This window comes from Oncorhynchus gorbuscha, linkage group LG23 (assembly GCF_021184085.1).
Source record: "Oncorhynchus gorbuscha isolate QuinsamMale2020 ecotype Even-year linkage group LG23, OgorEven_v1.0, whole genome shotgun sequence".
In the NCBI taxonomy this organism is placed as follows: Eukaryota; Metazoa; Chordata; class Actinopteri; order Salmoniformes; family Salmonidae; genus Oncorhynchus; species Oncorhynchus gorbuscha.
The window spans coordinates 18996480-19023276 of NC_060195.1; the positions used below are offsets into that span (position 1 = coordinate 18996480).

The 26797-nt window shown below is 44.9% G+C and overlaps 2 protein-coding genes across 2 annotated transcripts in view; both read right to left on the bottom strand.

Moving 5' to 3' along the window:
* Positions 1-1830: 1830 nt before the first annotated feature.
* LOC124010633 (multifunctional methyltransferase subunit TRM112-like protein) lies at positions 1831-6751 on the bottom strand. Its single transcript, XM_046323303.1, has 4 exons — positions 6745-6751; positions 5774-5883; positions 2520-2597; positions 1831-1932 (listed from the first exon to the last, which is right to left on the bottom strand). The coding sequence occupies exons 1-4, from the start codon at positions 6749-6751 to the stop codon at positions 1831-1833; spliced, it is 297 nt and encodes a 98-aa protein (XP_046179259.1).
* LOC124010505 (autophagy-related protein 2 homolog A-like) overlaps positions 6614-26797 on the bottom strand; it is a 44595-nt gene continuing 24411 nt past the window's right edge. The window contains exons 27-40 of the mRNA XM_046322997.1: positions 26062-26232; positions 25731-25857; positions 25339-25565; positions 15800-16029; positions 15525-15660; positions 11041-11265; positions 10692-10878; positions 10359-10524; positions 10197-10266; positions 10010-10092; positions 9803-9924; positions 9463-9617; positions 9026-9181; positions 6614-8879 (exon numbers count right to left, since the gene is read on the bottom strand). Of these exons, the coding sequence (XP_046178953.1) occupies positions 8643-8879; positions 9026-9181; positions 9463-9617; positions 9803-9924; positions 10010-10092; positions 10197-10266; positions 10359-10524; positions 10692-10878; positions 11041-11265; positions 15525-15660; positions 15800-16029; positions 25339-25565; positions 25731-25857; positions 26062-26232 (2292 nt within the window). The 3' untranslated portion in view covers positions 6614-8642. The remainder of the gene's footprint in view (positions 8880-9025; positions 9182-9462; positions 9618-9802; positions 9925-10009; positions 10093-10196; positions 10267-10358; positions 10525-10691; positions 10879-11040; positions 11266-15524; positions 15661-15799; positions 16030-25338; positions 25566-25730; positions 25858-26061; positions 26233-26797) is intronic.

Below are 26797 nucleotides of genomic sequence, written 5' to 3' on the forward strand. Positions count from 1 at the left end.
ATGTCTCAGCCTTTCTCTCTCCCTCTTCCTGACACTTTCATTGTTAATTACAGTTCAGAAGCCCGGGATTGTTAATCTGTCAGCAGAGGCTTTTATTGCAGTTTCTTCATCCCATTATGCTGCTATTATAGTTTCGGCTCCAAGGCTGTAATTGCAGTAAGTAGAAGGGATAGGTAGGAGCGAGAGAGGGGGAAGGGGGACAGAGAGATAAAAAGAGAGAGAGAGGGATGGAGGTAGAGAGAGAGGGAGAATGAGACGCAGTCAGCCCAAAAGCTTGTGGCGGGCGGACAGGCTTTTTTTCTCTCCTGGCAAGGTTTCTGAAAATGATAACACTGCATAGGAAGATTGGGAACACTGTTGTTTCAACATGAACGTTAATGCTGCGCATCAAAGCTTCAGACAGTGTGCCCCCCCCCCCCCCATAGCCGTTCAGAGCAAATTTTTCCTATGTGGATCTAGGGTTGCTTGGCAACAGCCAGTGCTTCTGACTGTCTGACCTGGGGGTGAATGGATCAAAGGGGGCTAGTGGTTAGTTGTGTGTATTGCAATGTGTGGGTAGAAAAATACTTCCTCCAAAACAACTTATCCCTGGCTGGAGCTTTTTCTCTTTCCCTCAGTCCAAAATAAAGTCATGGATTGCCACGTCATCTAGCTCTCAGCAGTTCTCCTGACCTGCGACAACAAACTCAAGGACATGGTTTGGTGATTTATCACAATGTGACATTACCTTTCATTCATGAGTGGATATACTACCGGTTTGCATGTTTAACTGTATTGTAGGTCTGAACCTGGATTTATTTATCTTTGTAACTTAATTACAAGGGAAAGTATTTTAGGGTGTCAAGGAAACCAAGGAATTATACTTTGTATTACATTAATAAATTCAACAAAATGATCTCCCAGATATTGGACAACATAGAAGCATTCAGATCCGTTGTGTGGTTTTCTGGGGGCAGCGGTGTTTTCACATCCCATTGCCACATGTACTATATAACCACTTCAACATATATTTCTTCCTATACAGTCTTGAACAGGACTCCATTTTTTTCCCCCTCACTTCTAATGTCAGCAGTCCCATACAATGAATGGTTGGTGTGAGATGGTGGAGATGGGCGAATGGGGGGTTACCGTATGGATAAGTGGTGTATTTCTCTCTGTACATCTAAGAGCCCATGTTGGGGGTAACCAAACCCCCCTACCACTCTCCTCTATGCCTCATCCTCATTCAGCAGCATGTTGGGGGTAACCAACCCCCCCTACCACTCTCCTCTATGCCTCATCCTCATTCAGCAGCATGTTGGGTAACCAACCCCCCCTACCACTCTCCTCTATGTTTCATCCTCATTCAGCAGCATGTTGGGTAACCAACCCCTCCCCCCCTACCACTCTCCTCTATGTTTCATCCTCATTCAGCAGCATGTTGGGTAACCAACTCTCCTCTATGCCTCATCCCCCCTACCACTCTCCTCTATGTTTCATCCTCATTCAGCAGCATGTTGGGTAACCAACCCCCCTACCACTCTCCTCTATGCCTCATCCTCATTCAGCAGCATGTTGGGTAACCAACCCCCCTACCACTCTCCTCTATGTCTCATCCTCATTCAGCAGCATGTTGGGGGTAACCAACCCCCCTACCACTCTCCTCTATGCCTCATCCTCATTCAGCAGCATGTTGGGTAACCAACCCCCCTACCACTCTCCTCTATGCCTCATCCTCATTCAGCAGCATGTTGGGGGTAACCAACCCCCCCCCCCCCTACCACTCTCCTCTATGTCTCATCCTCATTCAGCAGCATGTTGGGGGTAAGCAACCCCCCCAACCACTCTCCTCTATGCCTCATCCTCATTCAGCAGCATGTTGGAGACCCCCCGGGAGATGGGGAACTCACGGCCAGAATCTGGGCACTGCAGACAGCCCTCCACCGCCTTCACCTGGACAGGCAGATACACTTCACATGACCTGTGGTTACTCTTTGTGTGTGTGTGTGCCAATTAGGGCCAGGAAGATATTCGTTAGTATCATGGCAAGGAAACAAAACACAAAGTGGATTTAACTTCTTTAGGAAAACAGCCCCAATGTTGGAAACAAACATCATTATGTCGTCATCGAGAGTCACATGTATTTATTTCCAAGCTATAGCACACACTATTTTACATACAGCAGGTTTTTAAAGGACCAAAGAGTTGTCTGCTTCATGTTTTTATTTTTGCCATGGAAAACATCTTGCGATACTGGTATTGTCACAGCCCTAGTGACAATAGGGTTATAGGTTACACAATACACTGTGTTTACATAGGAAACGAATGCAAACCTACAATCACACAACCTACAATTTATCAAGCAGACAAACAGCCAGAGAGAATGTGACTGGGACTCTACCTAACATGACCACTAGATGTCCTCATATTCCCCTTGTAATAAAAGCAGTGTGCAGCCGATTCACCAAAATAGGAGTTGATAAAACTATGACTCAAGTAATGAAGACCAATATCAGGTTATTATTTATGGTGAACCTCACCTCCAGCAAAACCCTGTGTATTTTACACAGGAAGTCCTCATTCTTCTCATAGTCTGTGACCAGTTCTGCAGGTGAGCCCTGGAGAAGACGTAGAATGTATGCACACATGACTGTAAGTCGCTTTGGATAAAAGCGTCTGCTAAATGGCATATATTATTATTATATTATTATTATTATTATTTAGAAGACCCAGCTGGAGAAAGACCACAGTTAGGAATTAGTATAAAACAGTAATATTGCCATACAACCACAATCACTAGAACAATTTTTGGTAAAACCTATCTGTATTAGTTAGACCAAAGAATAGCTGTAAGACTAGTTAACTATTCTACCTCTGTTGGATACAGTAGCTTTAAATGACTCAGTTTAAGAACCAAACGGTAGTAAACAGAGCAAACAACAAAACAGGAAGGGACCATAGAGAATGATAGATGCCTCTCGTGGCCAAAAGGCTGTCTTAGCATAGACAAAACAATTGAGGGCATCCAACATTTTAATGAAGTAAACTGGGTGTGACTTCCAATTTCACTGGCTAATCCCTCCTGTTGTAGTCATGTCCAACTGGGTCATCAGGAGGAATCATCCAATAGTGAAGAATAAAATGGACTACTTTACAATGGAGATAGCCTCAATGGCACTGCCCATGCTGTCACCACTGAGGTATAATAATAACTGGAGACTGCATCAAAAGATGTCTGACCATTGTTTAAAAGGGGATCTACTCATGATTCATTATCTGGTTTATTACGGACCAAAATTACACACGCAATAACACTCAGTGTGCACAGGGAGCATCGTGAGCAGTGATGACATCACGTCATCTTAAAACATGGCAGATATTCGATGAATATAAAATGTTAGTGTCTGCGGCTGTAAGGGATGGAGGAAACAAAATCAGCCTAAGCAACAATTATTTGAATTATTCAATGGATGTTTTGAGCACAATGTTTTATTTGGAATGTTCAAATCTGACTTCTCTATGTGGCAATGTATGAACATTGTCTTTCTGGGCCGTGTTAGGTAAACTGCAGTACTGAAGCAAAACTGTAGGAGCAGTCGAAACTGTGCTTCTAGACCAGAACATTGCCCCCTTGTGGACTACAGGAAAAAGAGCACCGAGCAAGCCCACATTCTCATCGACGGGGCTGTAGTGGAGCAGTTTGAGAGTGTCAAGTTCCTTGGTGTCCACATCACCAACAAACTAACATGGTCCAAGCACATCAAGACAGTCTTGAAGAGGGCACGACAAAACCTATTCCCCCTCAGGAGACTGAAAAGATTTGTCATGGATCCTCAAAAGGTTTTTACAGCTGCAGCATCGAAAGCATCCTGACGGGTTGCATCACTGCCTGGTACGGCAACAGCTCGGCCTCTGACAGCGAGACACTACAGAGGGTAGTGTGTACGGCCCAGTACATCACCGGTCAGAAGGCCCTAAAAATGATCAAAGACTCCAGCCACCCTAGTGATAGACCGTTCTCTCTGCTACCGCACGGCAAGCGGTACCGGAGCGCCAAGTCTAGGTCTAAGAGGCTTCTAAACAGCATCTACCCCCAAGCCTGAACAGTTAATCAAATGGCCACCCCAGACTATTTGCATTGACCCCCCCCTCTACACTGCTGCCACTCTCTGTTATTATCTATGCATAGTCACTTTAATAACTCTGCCCACATGTACAGTTGAAGTCAGAAGTTTACATACACCTTAGCCAAATACATTTAAACTCAGTTTTTCACAATTCCTGACATTTAATCCTAGTAAAAAATCCCTGTCTTAGGTCAGTTAGTATCACCACCTTATTTTAAGAATGTGAAATGTCAGAATAATAGAAGAGGGAATTATTTATTTCAGCTTTTATTTCTTTCATCACATTCCCAGTGGGTCAGAAGTTTACATACACTCAATTAGTATTTGGTAGCATTGACTTTAAGTTGTTTAACTTGGGTCAAATGGTTCAGGTAGCCTTCCACAAGCTTCCCACAATAATTTGAGTGAATTTTGGCCCCTTCCCCCTGACAGAACTGGTGTGTAGACCTCCTTGCTCACACATGCTTTTTCTGACCACAAATTTTCTATGGGATTAAGGTCAGGGCTTTGTGATGGCCACTCCAATAGCTTGACTTTGTTGTCCTTAAGCCATTTTGCCACAACTTTGGAAGTATGCTTAGGGTCTTTGTCCATTTGGAAGACCCATTTGTGACCAAGCTTTAACTTTCTTCCTTGCTGAGCGGCCTTCCAGGTTATGTCGATATAGGACTTGTTTTACTGTGGATGTAGATACCTTTGTACCGGTTTCCTCCAGCATCTCCACATGGTCCTTTGCTGTTGTTCTGGGATTTATTTGTACTTTTCCCACCAAAGTATGTTCATCTCTAGGAGACAGAACGCGTCTCCTTCCTGAGCGGTATGACAGCTGTGTGGTCCCATGGTGTTTATACTTGTGTACTATTGTTTGTACAGATGAATGTTGTACATTCAGGCGTTTGGAAATTGCTTCCAATGATGAACCAGACCTGTGGAGGTCTACAATCTTTTTGGTTTATTTCTTTTGATTTTCCCATGATGTCAAGCAAAGAGGCACTGAGTTTGAAAGTAGGCCTTGAAATACATCCACAGGTACACCTCCAATTGACTCAAATGATGTCAATTAGCCTATCAGAAGCTTCTATAGCCATGACATGTTTTCTGGAATTTCCCAAGCTGTTTAAAGGCACAGTCAATTTACTGTATGTAAACTTCTGACCCACTGGAATTGTGATGTAGTGAATTATAAGGGAAATAATCTGTCTGTAAAGAATTGTTGGAAAAATTACTTGTCACGCATAAATTAGATGTCCTAACAGACTTGCCAAAACTATAGTTTGTCAACAAGACATTTGTGGAGTGGTTGAAAAATGTGTTTTAATGACTTCAACCTAAATGTATGTAAACATCCGACTTCGACTGTACATGTTACCTTGACACCGGTACCCCCTGTATATAGCCATGCTATTGTTATTTACTAATGCTCTTGAATGATTTCATATGTTTTTTAAGGTAATTTATTACAACTGCATTGACGGTTACAAGCTTGTAAGTAAGCATTTCACTGTAAGGTCTACTACGCCTGTTGTATTCGGCGCATGTGACAAATAACATTTGATTTGATACCTGAGCTATAAAAAGGCAGATACTAAAACGAGTCCTTTGTCTCTATGGAGCTACCTGGATTTGTCCAATAGAAACTCTGGCATTCCAGATAGTCGTAGTCATACGGAGACACTCACCCCATCAGCCGCCTGAAACAGTGTGCTCCAATCCAATTTGGGGATCATTCGACTCACGAAAATGGGATTGAATTCCACCTCACTCTCACCCCCATTGCCTGGGATCAGCAAAAAAACGGATTTTTAAAAGCCTAAAAGAGCACTAGCTCTTTCCATGATAAACTGACCAGATGAAAGCTATGATCCCTTATTGGTGACACTTGTTAAATCCACTTTAATCGGTTTAGATGAAGGGGAGGAGACAGGTTAAAGTGATTTTAAAGTGTTGAGACAATTAAAACATCCAGCCAATTTGACAACTGTGGGAAACATTGGTAGTCAACATGGGCCAGCATCCCTGTGAACGTTTTGACGAATCTGCTTTCTGAGGGGGAAAGTGAGAGAACAAATTTTGTCAATATATATATGTATTTATCTACAATATCTATGATTCTCTACTGGGCAAACTAAAAACAATGCTTTTACATGTGGTCGTTTTTTTATATTGTTTTATTTTTTTGTATATATTTTTCTGTACTCTGTCTTGGTATTATACAGGTCATTCTTTTTTTCTCTTTTTTGTTGTTGTGAATTGTACCCCTTTTTCTCCCCAATTTCGTGGTATCCAATTGTTAGTAGCTACTATCTTGTCTCATCGAGAGACGAAGGTTGAAAGTCATGCGTCCTCCGATACCCAACCAAGCCGCACTGCTTTTTAACACAGCGCGCACCGTGCAACCTTGGTTAGCGCGCACTGCGCCCGGCCCGCCACAGGAGTCCCTGGTGCACGACGAGACAAGGATATCCCTACCGGCCAAATTCTCCCTAACCAGGACGACGCTAGGCTAATTGTGTGTCGTCCCACGGACCTCCCGGTCGCGGCCGGTTACGACAGAGCCTGGAACCCAGAGTCTCTGGTGGCACAGCTGGCGCTGCAGTACAGCGCCCTTTACCACTGCGCCACCCGGGAGGCCCCATACACGTCATTCTTACAGGTAAATGGTAATTACAGACCTGTGACCAATACAACCCACGGGGCACCCTCACAAGAAACCACTAACCCACAAACATGCATTACACACACACTCACACATACACAATTTAAACGTTTTGAACAAAAAATAATGTTCAATGTTTTACCACAACCCTCCCCCCATCTTAACCCCCTAGACACATCCCACCAACACTTATTTTGACAAATAATATGATAATACTAGTGTTTAACATAATTAGAAAATACAAATAAAAAAATGGAGGAAGGCAACTAATGAGACGAGTCAAGCAATTGTTCTGTTGAGAGGAAGGAACCAGACTGGCGATAAGGTCCAAGGCCCTGAGGGCGACCTCCTTGCGCTGACAAAAGAAAGTACAAATCAGATGACCAAGCGCTGGCAAGCATTAAACTCAAGCAAAGCCATTTGACAGAGAGGAAAGGACGTTTCTCTAGTTCATTCAGTTCATCGTCCAAATTCTCCCTTGACTGCATTTATTTAACACAACCAGGCCCGGGTCATTTAGTTAACACAACCAGGCCCGGGTCATTTAGTTAACACAACCAGGCCCGGGTCATTTAGTTAACACAATCAGGCCCGGGTCATTTAGTTAACACAACCAGGCCCGGGTCATTTAGTTAACACAACCAGGCCCGGGTCATTTAGTTAACACAATCAGGCCCGGGTCATTTAGTTAACACAACCAGGCCCGGGTCATTTAGTTAACACAACCAGGCCCGGGTCATTTAGTTAACACAGCCAGGCCCGGGTCATTGTTAACACAGCCAGGCCCGGGTCATTGTTAACACAGCCAGGCCCGGGTCATTGTTAACACAGCCAGGCCCGGGTCATTGTTAACACAGCCAGGCCCGGGTCATTGTTAACACAGCCAGGCCCGGGTCATTGTTAACACAGCCAGGCCCGGGTCATTTAGTTAACACAGCCAGGCCCGGGTCATTTAGTTAACACAACCAGGCCCGGGTCATTGTTAACACAGCCAGGCCCAGGTCATTGTTAACACAGGTCAAATATGAACAAGTAAGCACACAGAGAGATGAGTATAGGTTTCAGGAAGGTGATAAAACTAAAAACACACTGGTTTAAAACCAAAGGAGGAGAGGCCAGGGAACCCATCATTGAACAAACTTATGGCACAAACAACGCTGGGGATGTGTGCTGGCTAGGATGGAACAATCCCAGAATTGTTTTTTAGGTTTTGATTAACAGCTATCTGTAAGGATCTCAGCTAAGGCCACTATATCAGTCTTTCTGTCTCCATGACTACAGGAGAGACAGATATTACCAACCAATCCTTGTGGACACTGATTTGGGCTCAATAGAATGATTTCCCAGACTCAGATTAAGCCTACTCCTAAAATGCATGTTCAATGAAGGATCACCATTCATGGTGCTTCTTAATCCAGGATTAGGTGTGATCTCAAACTGGGAAACCGGCCCATAGTCTGATCGACAGAAGATTGCGAGAGCTACTGATTAACATGTTTAATCCCACCTACCACGACAACAGACCTTATGCTAGACTAGAGCCCTGTATGCCCTTTGACAGCGATGACATCTAAAGATGAAGACAACCCAGAGTGACAGTGATATGTTGACATACTAAGAAAGGGACAGTATCCTCATCATGTACGCACTGCTGCAAGGATAGTGAACTGAACTGAGCTCTATTTGATTGCATTGAAGAAAGAGATACAATTGTTTTATCTTGATCCATATGGAACCACATAAAATACTGTGTGTCAATCACTCTGCAGTAGTTCTTTTTTTAAATTCAAACTCACGTTTTCACACATTCACTCCTTTCATCTGTTCACACACATAACAATTTCACCCCCATATCTTTAACCTTTCATCCCCCAGAATCATCATTCTTGGCCTTCTTCAGAGCGCCATTTTAAGAAGTCCTCCTTCCGTGCATCTGGCTTAATCTGGTTCCGGATGCCCCCCAGTAGGTTGGACGTTGCTTCAGAGGCCACTATTAGGGGACGGACCACGGTGGGCGGGATCTGCCGCAGGACTCCGCCCACAGCACCAGGCAGGCCTTTCTGCTCATGCCCGCGAGACGCCACATCACATAGCGTCTGAGCTGTGTCCATCATGCCCTTGGAAACAGGCAGACAGAGGTAAGGAAGAGAAGTTTTCAAATGAAAGTGCTAAGCCTTTTGTTGTTGCTATTATCCTAAAGGGGTTGACTTAAATTAACTTTTATTGATTGATTTGTTGATCAGTAGAACAGTAGAACACGTACTTCTCTGACGGTGTCATAGGCCTTAGCTACACCCTCTCTGAGGTCGGCAGGCTGGTGGGCGCGGCGGGACCGGTTGGAGGGCGGTCGGCCCTCTGTGATGTAACGGTTCAGGGGGGGCGTTGGGGACAGGATGTCGTACACCGTCTCCGCTGTGGCCTAGAGGAGAAACCGCAGGAATATTACAACACTTCAGGAGAGTAAGGCACATCATAGCAATGGAGGAACCTGTATTACTGGTCCCAGTGGTTTCTACCCATACGGTTGCTACTAGTCATTCAGTTCTTTCCTACATGAGGTAGGTATGCTGACCTTTTGGCCGCAATCTATGACATTTGACTGTAAGGTTAGTGTATAGGGTGTGGTACATAGGATGCATTGTTTCAACAGTCTGTAGCCAGCTGATCTGTCTGTGGTTAGAGTTCAGAGGTCAGTAGTACCTGTATGGCCTGCACCAGTCTGTTGCTGAGCTCCAGAGCAGCAGAAGCAGTGGAGGTACCGAAGGATGCTGCCCCCCGCTGGAGACCCCGGATAATGCGGCCGTCCCGCCTGTACTGCTCTATGGGCATCCAGAACAAGTCCCTCACTCCATGGACTAGAGAGAGAAAGTTATACAAAAAAAACAAATGAGATCAACACTAAATGAGGTTGTGAGAGTATGCTAGCTATAACCACACTGCAAGAGAACAATTCTATTACTAAGGTTATCACTCAGGAACAATAGCAAAGAAGCCAAGAAACAAAGATCACCAAACAAGTGACGTCCTGTCCTGTACTTACACAGCTGAACTACAGAGTGCATGGGGCCTAGACCTCCCAGAATGCCCGGCAGCTGGTTCTTCCTGATGTCTGTGAGCCACTCAGTGACAGCGTACTGAATCACCTTATCTACGCCTAGAAGTCTGTAAGGAAGAGATATTAGAGAAAAGCGTTATGAAAGAGACACTTGCTTCAGACTACTGAGAAACAGAGTTCGTGTTGTTGTACCCGTTTCGGCAGCAGAGTCTCTTCAGCTTCAGCTCAGAGCAGTTCAGCTGGGCCAGACCAATAAGAATCCCAGCAAACGTCCCCTAGGAAACAATCACATAGCAAATGTCACGTGTGTGACATAACAAAATATAACCACAGAGATGAGTTCACTGTGCTCGTAGTTAAATGTTCTTTGTCCTTTCACCTGCTCAATGACCACATGCTTGCCTTGGTAGTCCAGCCAGATGGGCACTTCAGAGGTGAAACGGAACTCCCTTCCAAAGAGAAGGAAAGACAACGTATACATAATGTCCACACATTCTAAATAGACTGTAGATTTACTCTTTTGGAGGATGAAGTTAATTACCGGAAGTAGATTGGCTGATCAGTGGAAGAGGTGGAGCCAGCGGACGAGGAGCTCTGCTCGCTATAGGTGGTTTCTACAGAAGTGGTGAGGTCAGGACCCAGACCAGCAGTGGTCTCCGTGCCACTGACCCCATCCTCAGCGGGCTTCTGGGAAGGGTCTGTCTTCACTGTGAGAGGAAAGAGAGAAAATGAAGAAAACAGGAGAAAGTATCAAGTGGGTGAGGAGGAGATACATGACACAGAGCACCATGTATGTGCTATGTATGATGTTCTTCCTGATCCATATGACTCTACTTATTATGTAGCGAACAGAGAACACAATGAAGGTGCTCACTCTCAGCTACAGGGTCCACAGGCAGGTAGGGGTTAACTCCAGCAGCCAGACTACTGAAGAAATCCTTCAGGAAGAACAAGGCATCCTGGTCGATGTTGAGTCGGAGGGGGAGGAGGCTCACTCTTAAACAAGACTCTGGACCACCTACACCAGAGTCTGGACACACCTGCAGGGCCTTCACTGTTAACTGGGACACACAGACATAGACAACACATTAGATTGGTTTGTTGTAATCCTATCTCATAGAAAACTTTAGAATTCCCTTGGAAATGAGAATCATTAATAAGAACAGATTTCCACAACGGAAAGGACATAATGATAAATGGCTTTAAAAAGCCTGGTCTCTCACCATGTTGGAGTGTGTCCTGCGTGGCATGCTCTCGCTGGTGTACAGGTAGAGGAACTTGTTAAGCTGGGACGAAGCCAGGCGGTCGCGTACCTCCAGCTCCTGAACAATGAACACCTGGCGGGACAGAGGCTGCTCCCCCACAGCCCCGACCCCAGGCCCCTCTCCCTCCAGAGCCGGACCAGACGCAGACACCACCACTGGGTAGGACTCGTGTTGGAAGCTCACCTGGAACAGGAATGACATATTTAACTAAATGGTTGTAAACAACTAATGGAGCTTTTTGCTTTTGTTATGTAGCTTTTTGCTGTCTCCACAAAAGGACTGGTTGACACTTATGCTACACTGGAACTGAACATATCCTTATGATGGGGAAAATTAATTAGCTTTATAGTTTGTACGGAGAAAAGAATCAAAGGCAAGTACTGTAAGGACGGACACACCTCGCACACACATACTTTTGTATATATAGGACATCCCTTCAAATGAGTGGATTCGGCTATTTCAGCCACACCCGTTGCTGACAGGTGTATAAAATAGAGCACACAGCCATGCCATCTCCAAAGACAAACATTGGCTGTAGAATGGCCTTACTGAAGAGCTCAGTGACTCAAGGTGGCACCGTCATCCTTACTGAAGAGCTCAGTGACTCAAGGTGGCACCGTCATCCTTACTGAAGAGCTCAGTGACTCTCAAGGTGGCACCGTCATCCTTACTGAAGAGCTCAGTGACTCAAGGTGGCATAAATCATCCTTACTGAAGAGCTCAGTGACTCTCAAGGTGGCACCGTCATCCTTACTGAAGAGCTCAGTGACTCTCAAGGTGGCACCGTCATCCTTACTGAAGAGCTCAGTGACTCAAGGTGGCACCGTCATCCTTACTGAAGAGCTCAGTGACTCTCAAGGTGGCACCGTCATCCTTACTGAAGAGCTCAGTGACTCTCAAGGTGGCACCGTCATCCTTACTGAAGAGCTCAGTGACTCTCAAGGTGGCACCGTCATCCTTACTGAAGAGCTCAGTGACTCTCAAGGTGGCACCGTCATCCTTACTGAAGAGCTCAGTGACTCAAGGTGGCACCGTCATCCTTACTGAAGAGCTCAGTGACTCAAGGTGGCACCGTCATCCTTACTGAAAAGCTCAGTGACTCTCAAGGTGGCACCGTCATCCTTACTGAAGAGCTCAGTGACTCTCAAGGTGGCACCGTCATCCTTACTGAAAAGCTCAGTGACTCAAGGTGGCACCGTCATCCTTACTGAAGAGCTCAGTGACTCAAGGTGGCACCGTCATCCTTACTGAAGAGCTCAGTGACTCAAGGTGGCACCGTCATCCTTACTGAAGAGCTCAGTGACTCTCAAGGTGGCACCGTCATCCTTACTGAAGAGCTCAGTGACTCTCAAGGTGGCACCGTCATCCTTACTGAAGAGCTCAGTGACTCTCAAGGTGGCACCGTCATCCTTACTGAAGAGCTCAGTGACTCTCAAGGTGGCACCGTCATCCTTACTGAAGAGCTCAGTGACTCTCAAGGTGGCACCGACATAGAATGCAGGTGCTTCTACACCTGCATTGTTGCTGTTTGGGGTTTTAGGCTGGGTTTCTGTACAGCACTCTGAGATATCAGCTGATGTAGGAAGGGCTTTATAAATACATTTCACTTGATGCCACTTTTCCAACAAGTCAGTTTCTCAAATTAATGCCCTGCTAGATCTAACATGGTTAGTTCACCCCCAACCACTACAACATGGTTAGTTCACCCCCAACCACTACAACATGGTTAGTTCACCCCCAACCACTACAACATGGTTAGTTCACCCCCAACCACTACAACATGGTTAGTTCACCCCCAACCACTACAACATGGTTAGTTCACCCCCAACCACTACAACATGGCTAGTTCACCCCCAACCACTACAACATGGCTAGTTCACCCCCAACCACTACAACATGGCTAGTTCACCCCCAACCACTACAACATGGCTAGTTCACCCCCAACCACTACAACATGGCTAGTTCACCCCCAACCACTACAACATGGCTAGTTCACCCCCAACCACTACAACATGGCTAGTTCACCCCCAACCACTACAACATGGCTAGTTCACCCCCAACCACTACAACATGGTTAGTTCACCCCCAACCACTACAACATGGTTAGTTCACCCCCAACCACTACAACATGGTTAGTTCACCCCCAACCACTACAACATGGTTAGTTCACCCCCAACCACTACAACATGGTTAGTTCACCCCAACCACTACAACATGGTTAGTTCACCCCCAACCACTACAACATGGTTAGTTCACCCCCAACCACTACAACATGGTTAGTTCACCCCCAACCACTACAACATGGTTAGTTCACCCCCAACCACTACAACATGGTTAGTTCACCCCCAACCACTACAACATGGTTAGTTCACCCCCAACCACTACAACATGGTTAGTTCACCCCCAACCACTACAACATGGTTAGTTCACCCCCAACCACTACAACATGGTTAGTTCACCCCCAACCACTACAACATGGTTAGTTCACCCCCAACCACTACAACATGGTTAGTTCACCCCCAACCACTACAACATGGTTAGTTCACCCCCAACCACTACAACATGGTTAGTTCACCCCCAACCACTACAACATGGTTAGTTCACCCCCAACCACTACAACATGGTTAGTTCACCCCCAACCACTACAACATGGTTAGTTCACCCCCAACCACTACAACATGGTTAGTTCACCCCCAACCACTACAACATGGTTAGTTCACCCCCAACCACTACAACATGGTTAGTTCACCCCCAACCACTACAACATGGTTAGTTCACCCCCAACCACTACAACATGGTTAGTTCACCCCCAACCACTACAACATGGTTAGTTCACCCCCAACCACTACAACATGGTTAGTTCACCCCCAACCACTACAACATGGTTAGTTCACCCCCAACCACTACAACATGGTTAGTTCACCCCCAACCACTACAACATGGTTAGTTCACCCCCAACCACTACAACATGGTTAGTTCACCCCCAACCACTACAACATGGTTAGTTCACCCCCAACCACTACAACATGGTTAGTTCACCCCCAACCACTACAACATGGTTAGTTCACCCCAACCACTACAACATGGTTAGTTCACCCCCAACCACTACAACATGGTTAGTTCACCCCCAACCACTACAACATGGTTAGTTCACCCCAACCACTACAGTGGCATAAATATTCTATCACCTCTGTCACATTCAGGTCTTATGTCTTTATTACCACACACTCAAAGTATGGTTAAAGGAAAACTCCACCCTAAAAAACATGTTGGTATTTGTTTCGGTAGTCCATTGTTTATATAGTCCCAAAATGTTTTGCATGTCTGCAATCAAGTTTAAGATTTATAATTTTCAGAATACAGAAATACAGCTGGTATGATGCAAAACACAGCATCATTCTGGCTGTATTTTTAAAGTTATCTACACTATATATACACAAGTATGTGGACACCCCATCAAATGAGTGGATTCGGCTATTTGAGCCACACCTGTTGTTGACAGGTGTATAAAATCGTGCAGACAGCCATGCAATCTCCATACTCAAACATTGGCAGTAGAATGTCCTTACTGAAGAGCTCAGTGACTTAAACGTGGCACTGTCATAGGATGCCAGCTTTCCAACAAGTCAGTTCATCAAATTTTTTGCCCTGCTAGAACTGCCCAAATCAACTGTAAGTGCTGTTATTGTGAAGTGGAAATGTCTAGGAGCAACAACGGCTCAGCCGCGAAGTGGTAGGCCACATAAGCTCACAGAACACCATCCACAATGCTAAAGCTCGCCGCCATTGGATTCTGGAGCAGTGGAAATGCGTTCTCTGGAGTGAATAATCACGTTTAGACGGATCTGGGTTTGGTGAATGCCAGGTAAACACTACCTGCCCAAATGAATAGTGCCAACTGCAAAGTTTGGTGGAAGAGGAATAATAGTTTGGGGCTGTTTTTCATGGTTCAGCCTAGAACCCTTAGTTCCAGTGAAGGGAAATCTTAATGCTACAGCATACAATGACATTCAAGACGATTCTGTGCTTCCAACTTTGTGGCAACAGTTTGAGGCAGGCCCTTTCCTGTTTCAGCGTGACAATGCCCCCGTGAACAAAGTGAGGTCCGTACAGAAATGGTTTGTCGAGATCGGTGTGGAAGAACTTGACTGGCCTGCACAGAGCCCTGACCTCAATCCCAACAAACACCTTTGGGATTAATTGTAACGCTGACTGCGAGCCAGGCCTAATCGCCCAACATCAGTGCCCGACCTCACTAATGCTCATGGCTGAATGGAAGAAAGTCCCCGCAGCAATGTTCCAACATCTAGTGGAAAGCCTTCCCAGAAGAGTGGAGGCTGTTATAGCCAAACTTCATATTAATGCCCATGATTTTAGAATGAGATGTTCGATGAGCAGGTGTCTACATACTTTCGGTTATGTAGAGTACATACTCTCCCTACCTTGGTGAGCTGGATCTCCATGAGCAAGTTGTGTTGACGTCCACCGCCTCCAGCCCAGCGCCACGAGTTCTGAGGCCGGGACGAAGCAGTGGAGCGGGACGGGGATCCACGCATCCCAGAGGGGGCAGAGCGACCCCTAGAGAGCGAGAGGGTAGGAGAGGAGAGGAGAGAGCGATAGAGAGGGAGGGAGAAAGGAGCTTGATGATCAGTAAGAGAGAAATCCTCCAAATTCAAGTGCCTGTTGCTGGGTTGTGTGTACATGTGTGCATAGGGACCTGTTTCCATGCGGAGTGTGTGTAGACATGGCCTTGCCCCCGAAGTCTCTCCCTCCGTACAGATGCCAGACAACAGACACCTCTCGTAGCACCACCCTGCTCTCAGGGACAGGGAAGTGGCTGGGGGCCCGCAGCAGGTCAGAGCTGCCCCGCGGCCGGGAGAAGTGGCCCTCCCTAAACCTGATAGGACCCTCAGCTAGCACGGTCACAAGAGGCTCCCCGTCTCTGGGCTGGGGAGGGGGTGAATTAATGAACAGGTTTAGTACTTAATGTCACAATTAAATTCCATGTGAACAACGACTAATAGGAACACTGGGACAGGAAGTTAAAAGTAAGATACAGAGGAAGGAAAAATATCAAATAAAAAGCCAGAGTAGAGAGAGAGTATAGAGAGAATATAGCCACACACCTATGCCACTCCTGCCCACCCCATGCACCCCACCCCCGCAAAGAGGGCCTCAACATGGAAGCCACACATACGCCCAGGTAGTGAGCGGGCAAACAGGCCCAACCCCCACTCTCACACTCGCCCAAGCCAATGGCATGTACCAGATGCTTAGCAGGCTCTGCTCACACTTACTGGCCTGAGGCCAAACCACGACCAACAACATTGGACACTAAGGAACAAAAAGCCTTCACTATATTATCCTGGAATATCCAAGGCCTGAGGTCATCTGCCTTTGGCCTAAAGAGCAGAAACCCGGACTTCACCAAAGAAAAATCGGTAGTACAGACATTTACATTACATTTAAGTCATTTAGCAGACGCTCTTATCCAGAGCGACATTGTCATCCTGCAAGAAACCTGGTATAGAGGAGACGGACCCACTGGTTGCCCTCTAGGTTACAGAGAGCTGGTAGTCCCATCCACCAAACCACTAGGTGTGAAACAGGAAAGGGACTCAGGGGGTATGCTAATTTGGTATAGAGCAGACCTAACTCACTCCATTAAATGAATCAAAACAGGAACATTCTACATTTGGCTAGAAATTCAAAAGGAAATGATCCTAACAGAGAAAAATGTCCTCCTGTGTGCTACCTATATCCCCCCACTAGAATCCCCATATTTTAATGAAGACAGCTTCTCCATCCTGGAGGGGGAAATCAATCATTTCCAGGCCCAGGGACAAGTCTGTGGCGACCTAAATGCCAGAACCGGACAAGAACCTGACACCCTCAGCACACAGGGGGACAAACACCTGCCTGGAGGTGACAGCATTCCCTCCCACATATGCCCCCCTAGGCACACCTATGACAACATAACCAACAAAAACAGGTCACAACTCCTGCAGCTCTGTCGCACGCTGGGTATGTACATAGTCAACGGTAGGCTTCGAGGGGACTCCTATGGTAGGTACACCTATAGCTCATCTCTTGGCAGTAGTACTGTAGACCACTTTATCACTGACCTCAACCCAGAGTCTCTCAGAGTGTTCACAGTCAGCTCACTGACACCCCTATCAGACCACAGCAAAATCACAGTCTACTTAAACAGAGCAATACTCAATCATGAGGCATCAAAGCCAAAGGAACTGAGTAACATTAAGAAATGCTATAGATGGAAGGAATGCAGTTTGGAAACCTACCAAAAAACAATTAGGCAACAACAAATTCAATCCCTTTTAGACAATTTCCTGGGTAAAACGTTCCACTGTAATAGTGAAGGTGTAAACTTGGCAATAGAAAATCTTAACAGTATATTTGACCTCTCAGCTTCCCTATCAAATCTAAAAATCTCAAATAGAAAACCGAAGAAAATTAACAATAATGACAAATGGTTTGATGAAGAATGCAAAAATCTAAGAAAGAAATTGAGAAATCTGTCCAACCAAAAACATAGAGACCCGGAAAACCTGAGTCTACGCCTTCACTATGGTGAATCACTAAAACAATACAGAAATACACTACGGAAAAAGAAGGAACAGCATGTCAGAAATCAGCTCAATGCAATTGAAGAATCCATAGACTCCAACCACTTCTGAGAAAATTGGAAAACACTAAACAAACAACAACACGAAGAATTATCTATCCAAAATGGAGATGTATGGGTAAACCACTTCTCCAATCTTTTTGGCTCTATAACAAAGAATAAAGAGCAAAAACATATACATGATCAAATACAGATCTTAGAATCAACTATTAAAGACTACCAGAACCCACTGGATTCTCCAATTACATTGAATGAGTTACAGGACAAAATAAAAACCCTCCAACCCAAAAAGGCCTGTGGTGTTGATGGTATCCTTAATGAAATGATCAAATATACAGACAACAAATTCCAATTGGCTATACTAAAACTCTTTAACATCATACTTAGCTCTGGCATCTTCCCCAATATTTGGAACCAAGGACTGATCACCCCAATCCACAAAAGTGGAGACAAATTTGACCCCAATAACTACCGTGGAATATGTGTCAACAGTAACCTTGAGAAGATCCTCTGCATTATTATTAACAGCAGACTCGTACATTTCCTCAATGAAAACAATGTACTGAGAAAATGTCAAATTGGCTTTTTACCAAATTAGCGTACAACAGACCATGTATTCACCCTGCACCCCCTAATTGACAACCAAACAAACCAAAACAAAGGCAAAGTCTTCTCATGCTTTGTTGATTTCAAAAAAGCCTTCGACTCAATCTGGCATGAGGGTCTGCTATACAAACTGTTGGAAAGTGGTGTTGGGGGTAAAACATACAACATTATAAAATCCATGTACACAAACAACAAGTGTGCGGTTAAAATGGGCAAAAAACACATTTCTTCACACAGGGTCGTGGGGTTAGACGGGGATGCAGCTTAAGCCCCACCCTCTTCAACATATATATCAACGAATTGGCGCGGGCACTAGAAAAGTCTGCAGCACCCGGCCTCCCCCTGCTAGAATCCGAAGTCAAATGTCTGCTGTTTGCTGATGATCTGGTGCTTCTGTCACCAACCAAGGAGGGCCTACAGCAGCACCTAGATCTTATGCACAGATTCTGTCAGACCTGGGCCCTGACAGTAAATCTCAGTAAGTAACCCACCGTCACTGGACCAGACAGGACTGGCAAAAAGTGCTCTTCACTGACGAGTCGCTGTTTTGTCTCACAGGGGGCGATGGTCAGATTTGCGTTTATCGTCGAAGGAAAGAGACCTGTACTCTGGAGCGGGATTGATTTGGAGATGGAGGGTACGTCATGGTCTGGGACAGTGTGTCACAACGTCACCAGACTGAGCTTGTTGTCATTGCCGGCAATCTTAAAACTGTGCGTTACAGGAAAGACATCCTCCCCCCTCATGTGGTACCTTTCGTGCGGGTTCATCTTGACATGACCCTCCAGCATGACAATGCCACCAGCCATACTGCTCTTTCTGTGTGTGATTTCCTGCAAGACGGGAATGTCAGTGTTCCGCCATGGCCAGCGAAAAGCCCGGATCGAAATCCCATTGAGCACGTCTGGGAACTGTTGGATCGAAGGGTGAGGGCTAGGGCCATTCCCCCCAGAAATGTCTGGGAACTTGTAGGTGCCTTGGTGGAAGAGTGGGGTATGTTTATTCCATGTGTAACTCAGAGTTACACATGGAGTGGGTATATATATATATATATATATATATATATATATATATATATATATATATATATATATATATATATATATATATATATACATATATACATATACATATATACATATATATATATATATATATATATATACATATACATATACATATACATATACATATACATATACATATATATATATATATATATATATATATATACATATATATATATACACACACAGTCAATAATACAGTAGAACAAAAGAAAACAAAAAAAGTCTATATACAGTGAGTGAAAATGAGGTAAGGGAGTTAAGGCAATAAAAAAGTAATTACAATATCGCAATTAAACACTGGAATGGTAGATGTGCAGAAGATGAATGTGCAAGTAGAGATACTGGAGTGCAAAGGAGCAAGATAAATAAATAAATAAATACAGTATGGGGATGCGATAGGTAGATAGATGGGCTGTTTACAGATGGGCTATGTACAGGTGCAGTGATCTGTGAGCTGCTCTGACAGCTGATGCTTAAAGCTAGTGAGGGAGATATGAGTCTCCAGCTTCAGAGATTTTTGCAGTTCGTTCCAGTCATTGGCAGCAGAGAACTAGAAGGAAAGACGACCAAAGAGGAGTTGGCTTTGGGAGTGACCAGTTAAATATACCTGCTGGAGCACGTGCTACGGGTGGGTGCTGCTATGGTGACCAGTAAGCTGAGATAAGGCAGGGATTTACCTAGCAGAGACTTATAGATAACCTGTAGCCAGTGGGTTTGGCGACGAGTATGACGCGAGGGCCAACCAACGAGAGCGTACAGGTCGCAATGGTGGGTAGTGTATGGGGCTTTGGTGACAAAACGGATGGCACTGTGATAGACTGCATCCAGTCTGTTGAGTAGAGTGTGGTAGGCTATTTTATAGATGACATCACCGAAGTCGAGGATCGGTAGGATGGTCAGTTTTACGAGGGTATGTTTAGCAGCATGAGTGAAGGATGCTTTGTTGCGAAATAGGATGCCGATTCTAGATTTAATTTTGGATTGGAGATGCTTAATGTCTGGAAGGAGAGTTTACAGTCTAACCAGACACATAGGTATTTGTAGTTGTCCACGTATTCTAAGTCAAAGCCATCCAGAGTAGTGATGCTGGACGGGCGAGCAGGTGGAGGCAGTGATCGGTTGAATAGCATGCATTTAGTTGTACTTGCATTTAAGAGCAGTTGGAGGCCACGGAAGGAGAGTTGTATGGCATTGAAGCTAGTCTGGAGGTTAGTTAACACAGGGTCCAGAGAGGGGCCAGAAGTATACAGAATGGTGTAGTCTGCGTAGAGGTGTATCAGAGAAAGTCTGCCAATAAGAATGTGGTGATTGACAGAGTCGAAAGCCTTGGCCAGGTCGATGAATACGGCTGCACAGTAATGTCTCTTATCGATGGCGGTTATGATGTCGATTAGGACCTTGAGCATGGCTGAGGGGCATCCATGACCAGTTCTGAAACCAGATTGCATAGCGGAGAAGGTACGGTGGGATTCGAAATGGTCGGTAATCTGTTTGTTAACTTGGCTTTCGAAGACCTTAGAAAAACACGGTGGGATAGATATAGGTCTGAAGCAGTTTGGGTCTAGAGCCACCCCCTTTGAAGAGGGGGATGACCGCGGCAGCTTTCCAATCTTTGGGAATCTCAGACGATATGAAAAAGGTTGAACAGGCTAATAATAGGGGTTGCAACCATTTCTGCAGATAATTTTAGAAAGAGAGGGTCCAGATTGTCTAGCCCGGCTCATTTGTAGAGGTACAGATTTTGCAGCTCTTTCAGAACATCAGCTATCTGGATTTGGGTGAAGGAGAAATGGTGGAGGCTTTGGCGGGTTGCTGTGGAGGGTGCCGGGCAGTTGACCGGGGTAGGGGTAGCCAGGTGGAAAGCATGGCCAGTCGTAGAGAAATGCTTATTGAAATTCTCAATTTTTGTGGATTTATTGGTGGTGACATTACATTACATTACATTTAAGTCATTTAGCAGACGCTCTTATCCAGAGCGACTTACAAATTGGTGCATTCACCTTATGACATCGAGTGACAGTGTTTCCTAGCCTCAGAGCAGTGGGCAGCTGGGAGGAGGTGCTCTTATTCTCCATGTACTTTAGTGTCCCAGAACCTTTTCGAGTTAGTACTACAGGATGCAAATTTCTGTTTGAAAAAGCTAGTCTTAGCTTTCCTAACTGCCCCTGTATATATGTTCCTAACTTCCCTGAAAAGTTTCATATCTCAGGGGCTATTCGATGCGAATGCAGAACGCCACAGGATGTTTTTGTGCTGGTCAAGGGCAGACAGGTCTGGAGTGAACCAAGGACTATATCTGTTCCTAGTTCTACATTTTTTTTAATGGGGCATGCTTATTTAAGATGGTGAGGAAGGCACTTTTAAAGAATAGCCAGGCATCATCTACTGACGGGATGAGGTCAATGTCATTCCAGGATACCCCAGCCAGGTGGATTAGAAAGGCCTGCTCACAGAAGTGTTTTAGGTAGCATTTGACAGTGATGAGGGGTGGTCGCTTGGTCGCAGACCCATTACGGATGCAAGTGTAACCGATGTGAAATGGCTAGCTAGTTAGCAGTGGAGCACGCTAATAGCGTTTCAATCGGTGACGTCACATGCTCTGAGACCTTAAAGAAGCGAGCAGTTAGCAGACCGGGGCAGGCAAGGGAGCAGTTAGCAGACCGGGGCAGGCAAGCAAGCAGTTAGCAGACCGGGGCAGGCAAGCGAGCAGTTAGCAGACCGGGGCAGGCAAGCGAGCAGTTAGCAGACCGGGGCAGGCAAGCGAGCAGTTAGCAGACCGGGGCAGGCAAGCGAGCAGTTAGCAGACCGGGGCAGGCAAGCGAGCAGTTAGCAGACCGGGGCAGGCAAGCGAGCAGTTAGCAGACCGGGGCAGGCAAGCTAGCAGTTAGCAGACCGGGGCAGGCAAGCTAGCAGTTAGCAGACCGGGGCAGGCAAGCAAGCAGTTAGCAGACCGGGGCTAGCAAGCAAGCAGTTAGCAGACCGGGGCTAGCAAGCAAGCAGTTAGCAGACCGGGGCTAGCAAGTTAGCCTTTGCGGGACGTCGCGATGGGGGTAAGTCTGTTTTTGCCTCTTCGTGCAGTGACGGCGATAGACCAGTCGTGGATTAGTGGGGTTCCAAGTAGCTCTAAGTAGCTAGCAGGGCTAGCAGGTTAGCAGAATGGGCCTTCAGCGGGCGTCGCGCCTGAGGGCCTGTTGGAATCCTCAGGCAGATTATGTTGGTATTCCAGTCGTAGAGGATCGGCGGGGTTCCGTGCCCCGTACCGGCAGTAGAAGGGGTCCGGATATTGTAGCCCAGGAATGGGCTTCGGTGGTAGCACAGGAGCCCTGGCCGGGCTAGCTTCAGGCTAATTGGTGCTTGTTCCGGAGTGGTCACCCGGGATTGCGGTTAGCTAGTTGCGAAGATCCAGATGAAAATGTTCAGAGTTTGCGGTAGGAATCCGGGATATGGGGAGAAATAGGTCCGTTATGCTCTGGTTTGAGTCACGTTGTTCGAACTAGCGAGAGCTTTCCGAGCAAAAGGTTAGCTAATGACCGCTAGCAATGGTTTTCTAACTGATAGCTGGTAGGTAGTTAGCTGGCTAGCTTCAGTTGAGGGATTCCAGATCCGAAGTAAATAGAAATACTTTAGAAAAAAGCAGATCCACGCCACATTGGGTGAGGCGGGTTGCAGGAGAGTATTTAGAAGTTGGTTTTATTTCATTTAAAAAAAATGTAAAGATATGCGAAGAAAAATATGTAAAGATATATACAAGGGACAGGACAAAGACGCCTGACTGCTACGCCATCTTGGAAGAATGGTACTCTGAAGTATACATTCTAACCACGAAAGACTTCAGGAAAGCAGAGAGAGAGATGCGCAGATGAACTTTCCAACAGAAAAGACGGACGATTCCAACAGAGATCACGACGACACACTGGGCGTAAATATATATTGATTGCAATTATTCCCAAATGAGTTAGCGTTCATGTGCAAAGGATTAGCATTTCAATTAATATAATTATCAACTGTGTAGTGACTGCAATTGTCTTTCGCACCCTTCTCAGTCCACACCCACTTCACTTTGTCCACCAAGCCATTATATCGGCTTAGCCCACTAGGGAACCTCTCCTATCATTTCCTTGTAACCATATCTACTGTTCGTTTGTTTATGTATTTCTGTCATAATTTAGTTAGTTAGTAAATAAATGATTAAGACAATTGGTGTATGGATGATTCATAGTAAAGGCTGGGTTCGTGCAGATAACCGAACATTTACGACGTTTGGAATGAGACTAACGTGAGGTAAAGAATAATAATTAATTAGAAGACTAATTGATCAGATATTAAAATATCTGAAGAGTTATTAGGAAATTTATAACTTTGTAATCTGAAGATTTTCCTTGGTGCCCCAACTTCCTAGTTAATTACATTTACATGATTAGTTTAATCACGTAATAATGAGAATTGATTTGATAAAATAACAGTCATCAAATGAATGATGCCAAAGACATGACATTAAATACACTTAATTAGTATTTGGTAGCATTGCCTTTAAATTGTTTAACTTTCGAGTAGCCTTCCACAAGCTTCCCACAATACGTTGGGTGAATTCTGGCCCATTCCTCCTGACAGACCTGGTGTGTCAGGTTTGTAGGCCTTGCTCACACACACTTTTTCAGTTCTGCCAACAAATGTTCAATAGGATTGAGGTCAGGGCTTTGTGGTGGCCACTCCAATACCTTGAATTTGTTGTCGTTAAGAAATTTTGACACAACTATGGAAATATGCTTGGGGTCATTGTCCATCTGGAAGACCTATTTGTGACCAAGCTTTAACTTCCTGACTGATGTCTTGAGATGTTGCTTCAATATGTCCACATCATTTTACTCCTTCATGATGCCATCTATTTTGTAAAGTGCACCAGTCCCTCCTGCAGCAAAGCACCCCCACAACATGATGCTGCCGCCTCTGTGCTTCACGGTTGGGATGGTGTTCTTCGGCTTGCAATCCTCCCACTTTTTTCCTCCAAACATAACGATAGTCATTATTGAAGAAAAGTTATATTTTTGTTTCATCAGACCAGAGGACATCTCTCCAAAAAGTACAATCTTTGTCCCCATGTGCAGTTGCAAACCGTAGTCTTGCTTTTTTTATGGCAGTTTTGGAGCAGTGGCTTCTTCCTTGCTGAGCGGCCTTTCAGGTTATGTCGATATAGGACTCGTTGTACTGTGGATATTGAAACGTTTGTACCGTTTCCTTCAGCATTTTCAGAAGGTCCTTTGCTGTTGTTCTGGGATTGATTTGCACTTTTCGCACCAAAGTACATTCATTTCTAGGAGACAGAACGCGATATGACAGCTGCGTGGTCCCATGGTGTTTACACTTGCATACTATTGTTTGTACAGATGAACGTGGTACCTTCAGGCGTTTGGAAATTGCTTCCAAGTATGAACCAGACTTGTGGAGGTCTACAATTCTTTTTCCTGAAGTCTTGGCTGATTTCTTTTGATTTTCCCATGTCAAGCAAAGAGGCACTGGGATTGAAGGTAGGCCTGGAAATACATTCACAGGTACACCTCCAATTGACTCAAATGATGTAAATTAGCAGAAGCTTCCAAAGCCATGACATCATTTTCTGGAATTGTCCAAGCTGTTTAAAGGCACAGTCAACTTCGTGTATGTATGTAAACTTCTGACCCACTGGAATTGTGATACAGTGAATTTTAAGTGAAATAATCTGTCTAAACAATTGTTGTTGATAGATAGATATATATATATATATATATATATATATATATATATACACACACACACACACACACACACACACATATATAGAGTGAGAGTATAGAGGGGGAATAGAGAGAGTAGAACGAGAGAGTACAGAGTGAGAGAGTACAGAGCGTAGAGAGAGAGAAAGTATAGAGACATAATGAAATAAAGAAACAGACTCACAGGTATACCCATCCCAGGAGCCTCTAGGATACAGAAGTCCTCGTTGTCCTCTGAACCATCAGAGCCCTCCTCTGACATCATATCCACCTGCACCTCAGTGGCTGTCGCTACCAGTCTGTCAAGCTTTGACTTCTCCCCCTCAATGACAACTGGTGGGCGGAGCTTAGGGTCCTCCCCAGGAAACAGGTAGACTGAAACAGGTGAGCCCCGCGGGACAGTGGGAGATCCTAGACATAGAAATGTTCATTTAGAAGACTCCATTTTTACAGTGAAAAGTAATATGCACTAGAAATAGGAATAGCTAATGGCATCCATTTCATCTATCAAATGTACAGAAGGGATTTATAATTGGAGATATTGAACTACACTATCATTTAATACCCCCGTTTTACCTGAGTCCATATCCTCATCTGGATGGCTCCTCTCTGTGTCAATCAAAGCATCAAGGAGATCATACTGGTTGATCTCAGCAGTCTCAGCTGGAAGGCAGGGTGGCAAGGAGGCGGGACTTTCTGACAACTAAAACAAGTCACATATAGACAGAAAACAGATAGTTGAGAGGTTCAGATTGGCTCCTTTCCAGTCGCTCCACAGTTTCATTTTCTTCAGTTGTTCTCACACAACGTTTATCTGAACAAACATACAACATCTGTTCCAGACCTTAAAGAAGGTAATATTATACTAGTTTACTAGTCTATTGGTCTACTGGCCTGTCTGTCTTACCGGCAGCTTCTGTCCAGCGATCTCAGTGGGTGATGTGTGTCGGGGGGGAGGGTGCAGGTCTCCCTGGGACACCAGGTACTGCAGCATGTTGACCAGGGAAGCACAGGAGTCAGCACAGGTGTGGAGGTGGACCACGTTGTTGGAGCAACGCAGCTCAAACAGAGGTTGGGACTAGGAGAAGAGACCAAAAGAAGGTGAGGGGATTGGAATAGAAATCAAATAACAATTTTTGTCACATGCGCCAAAAACAACTGGTGGACACTTTACATTACATTTACATTTAAGTCTTTACGTTGAAATACTTTTTTACACGCAGTTGTGGTAAAAGTACCAGATTGTCATAATTGAGTAAAAGTAAAGATACCTTAAAAGAAATTGACTCAAGTAAAAGTGAAAGTCCCCCAGTAAAATACTACTTGAGTAAAAGTAAAATCATTTTGTTTTAAATATACTTAAGTATGAAAAGTAAAAGTATTAATAATTTCAAATTGCTTATATTGTTGAGCAAACCAGACGGCACACTACAGCACACAGACATCATTTACAAACAAAGCATTTGTGTTTAGTAAGTCCTCCAGAAGCAGTAATAAGTATGTGTATTGGACCATTTCCCTGTCCTGCTAAGCATTCAAAATGTAACGAGTACTTTGAGTGTCAGGGAAAATGTATGGAGTAAAAAGTACATTACTTTCTTTAGCAATGTAGTGAAGTAGTCAAAAATATAAATAGTAAATGA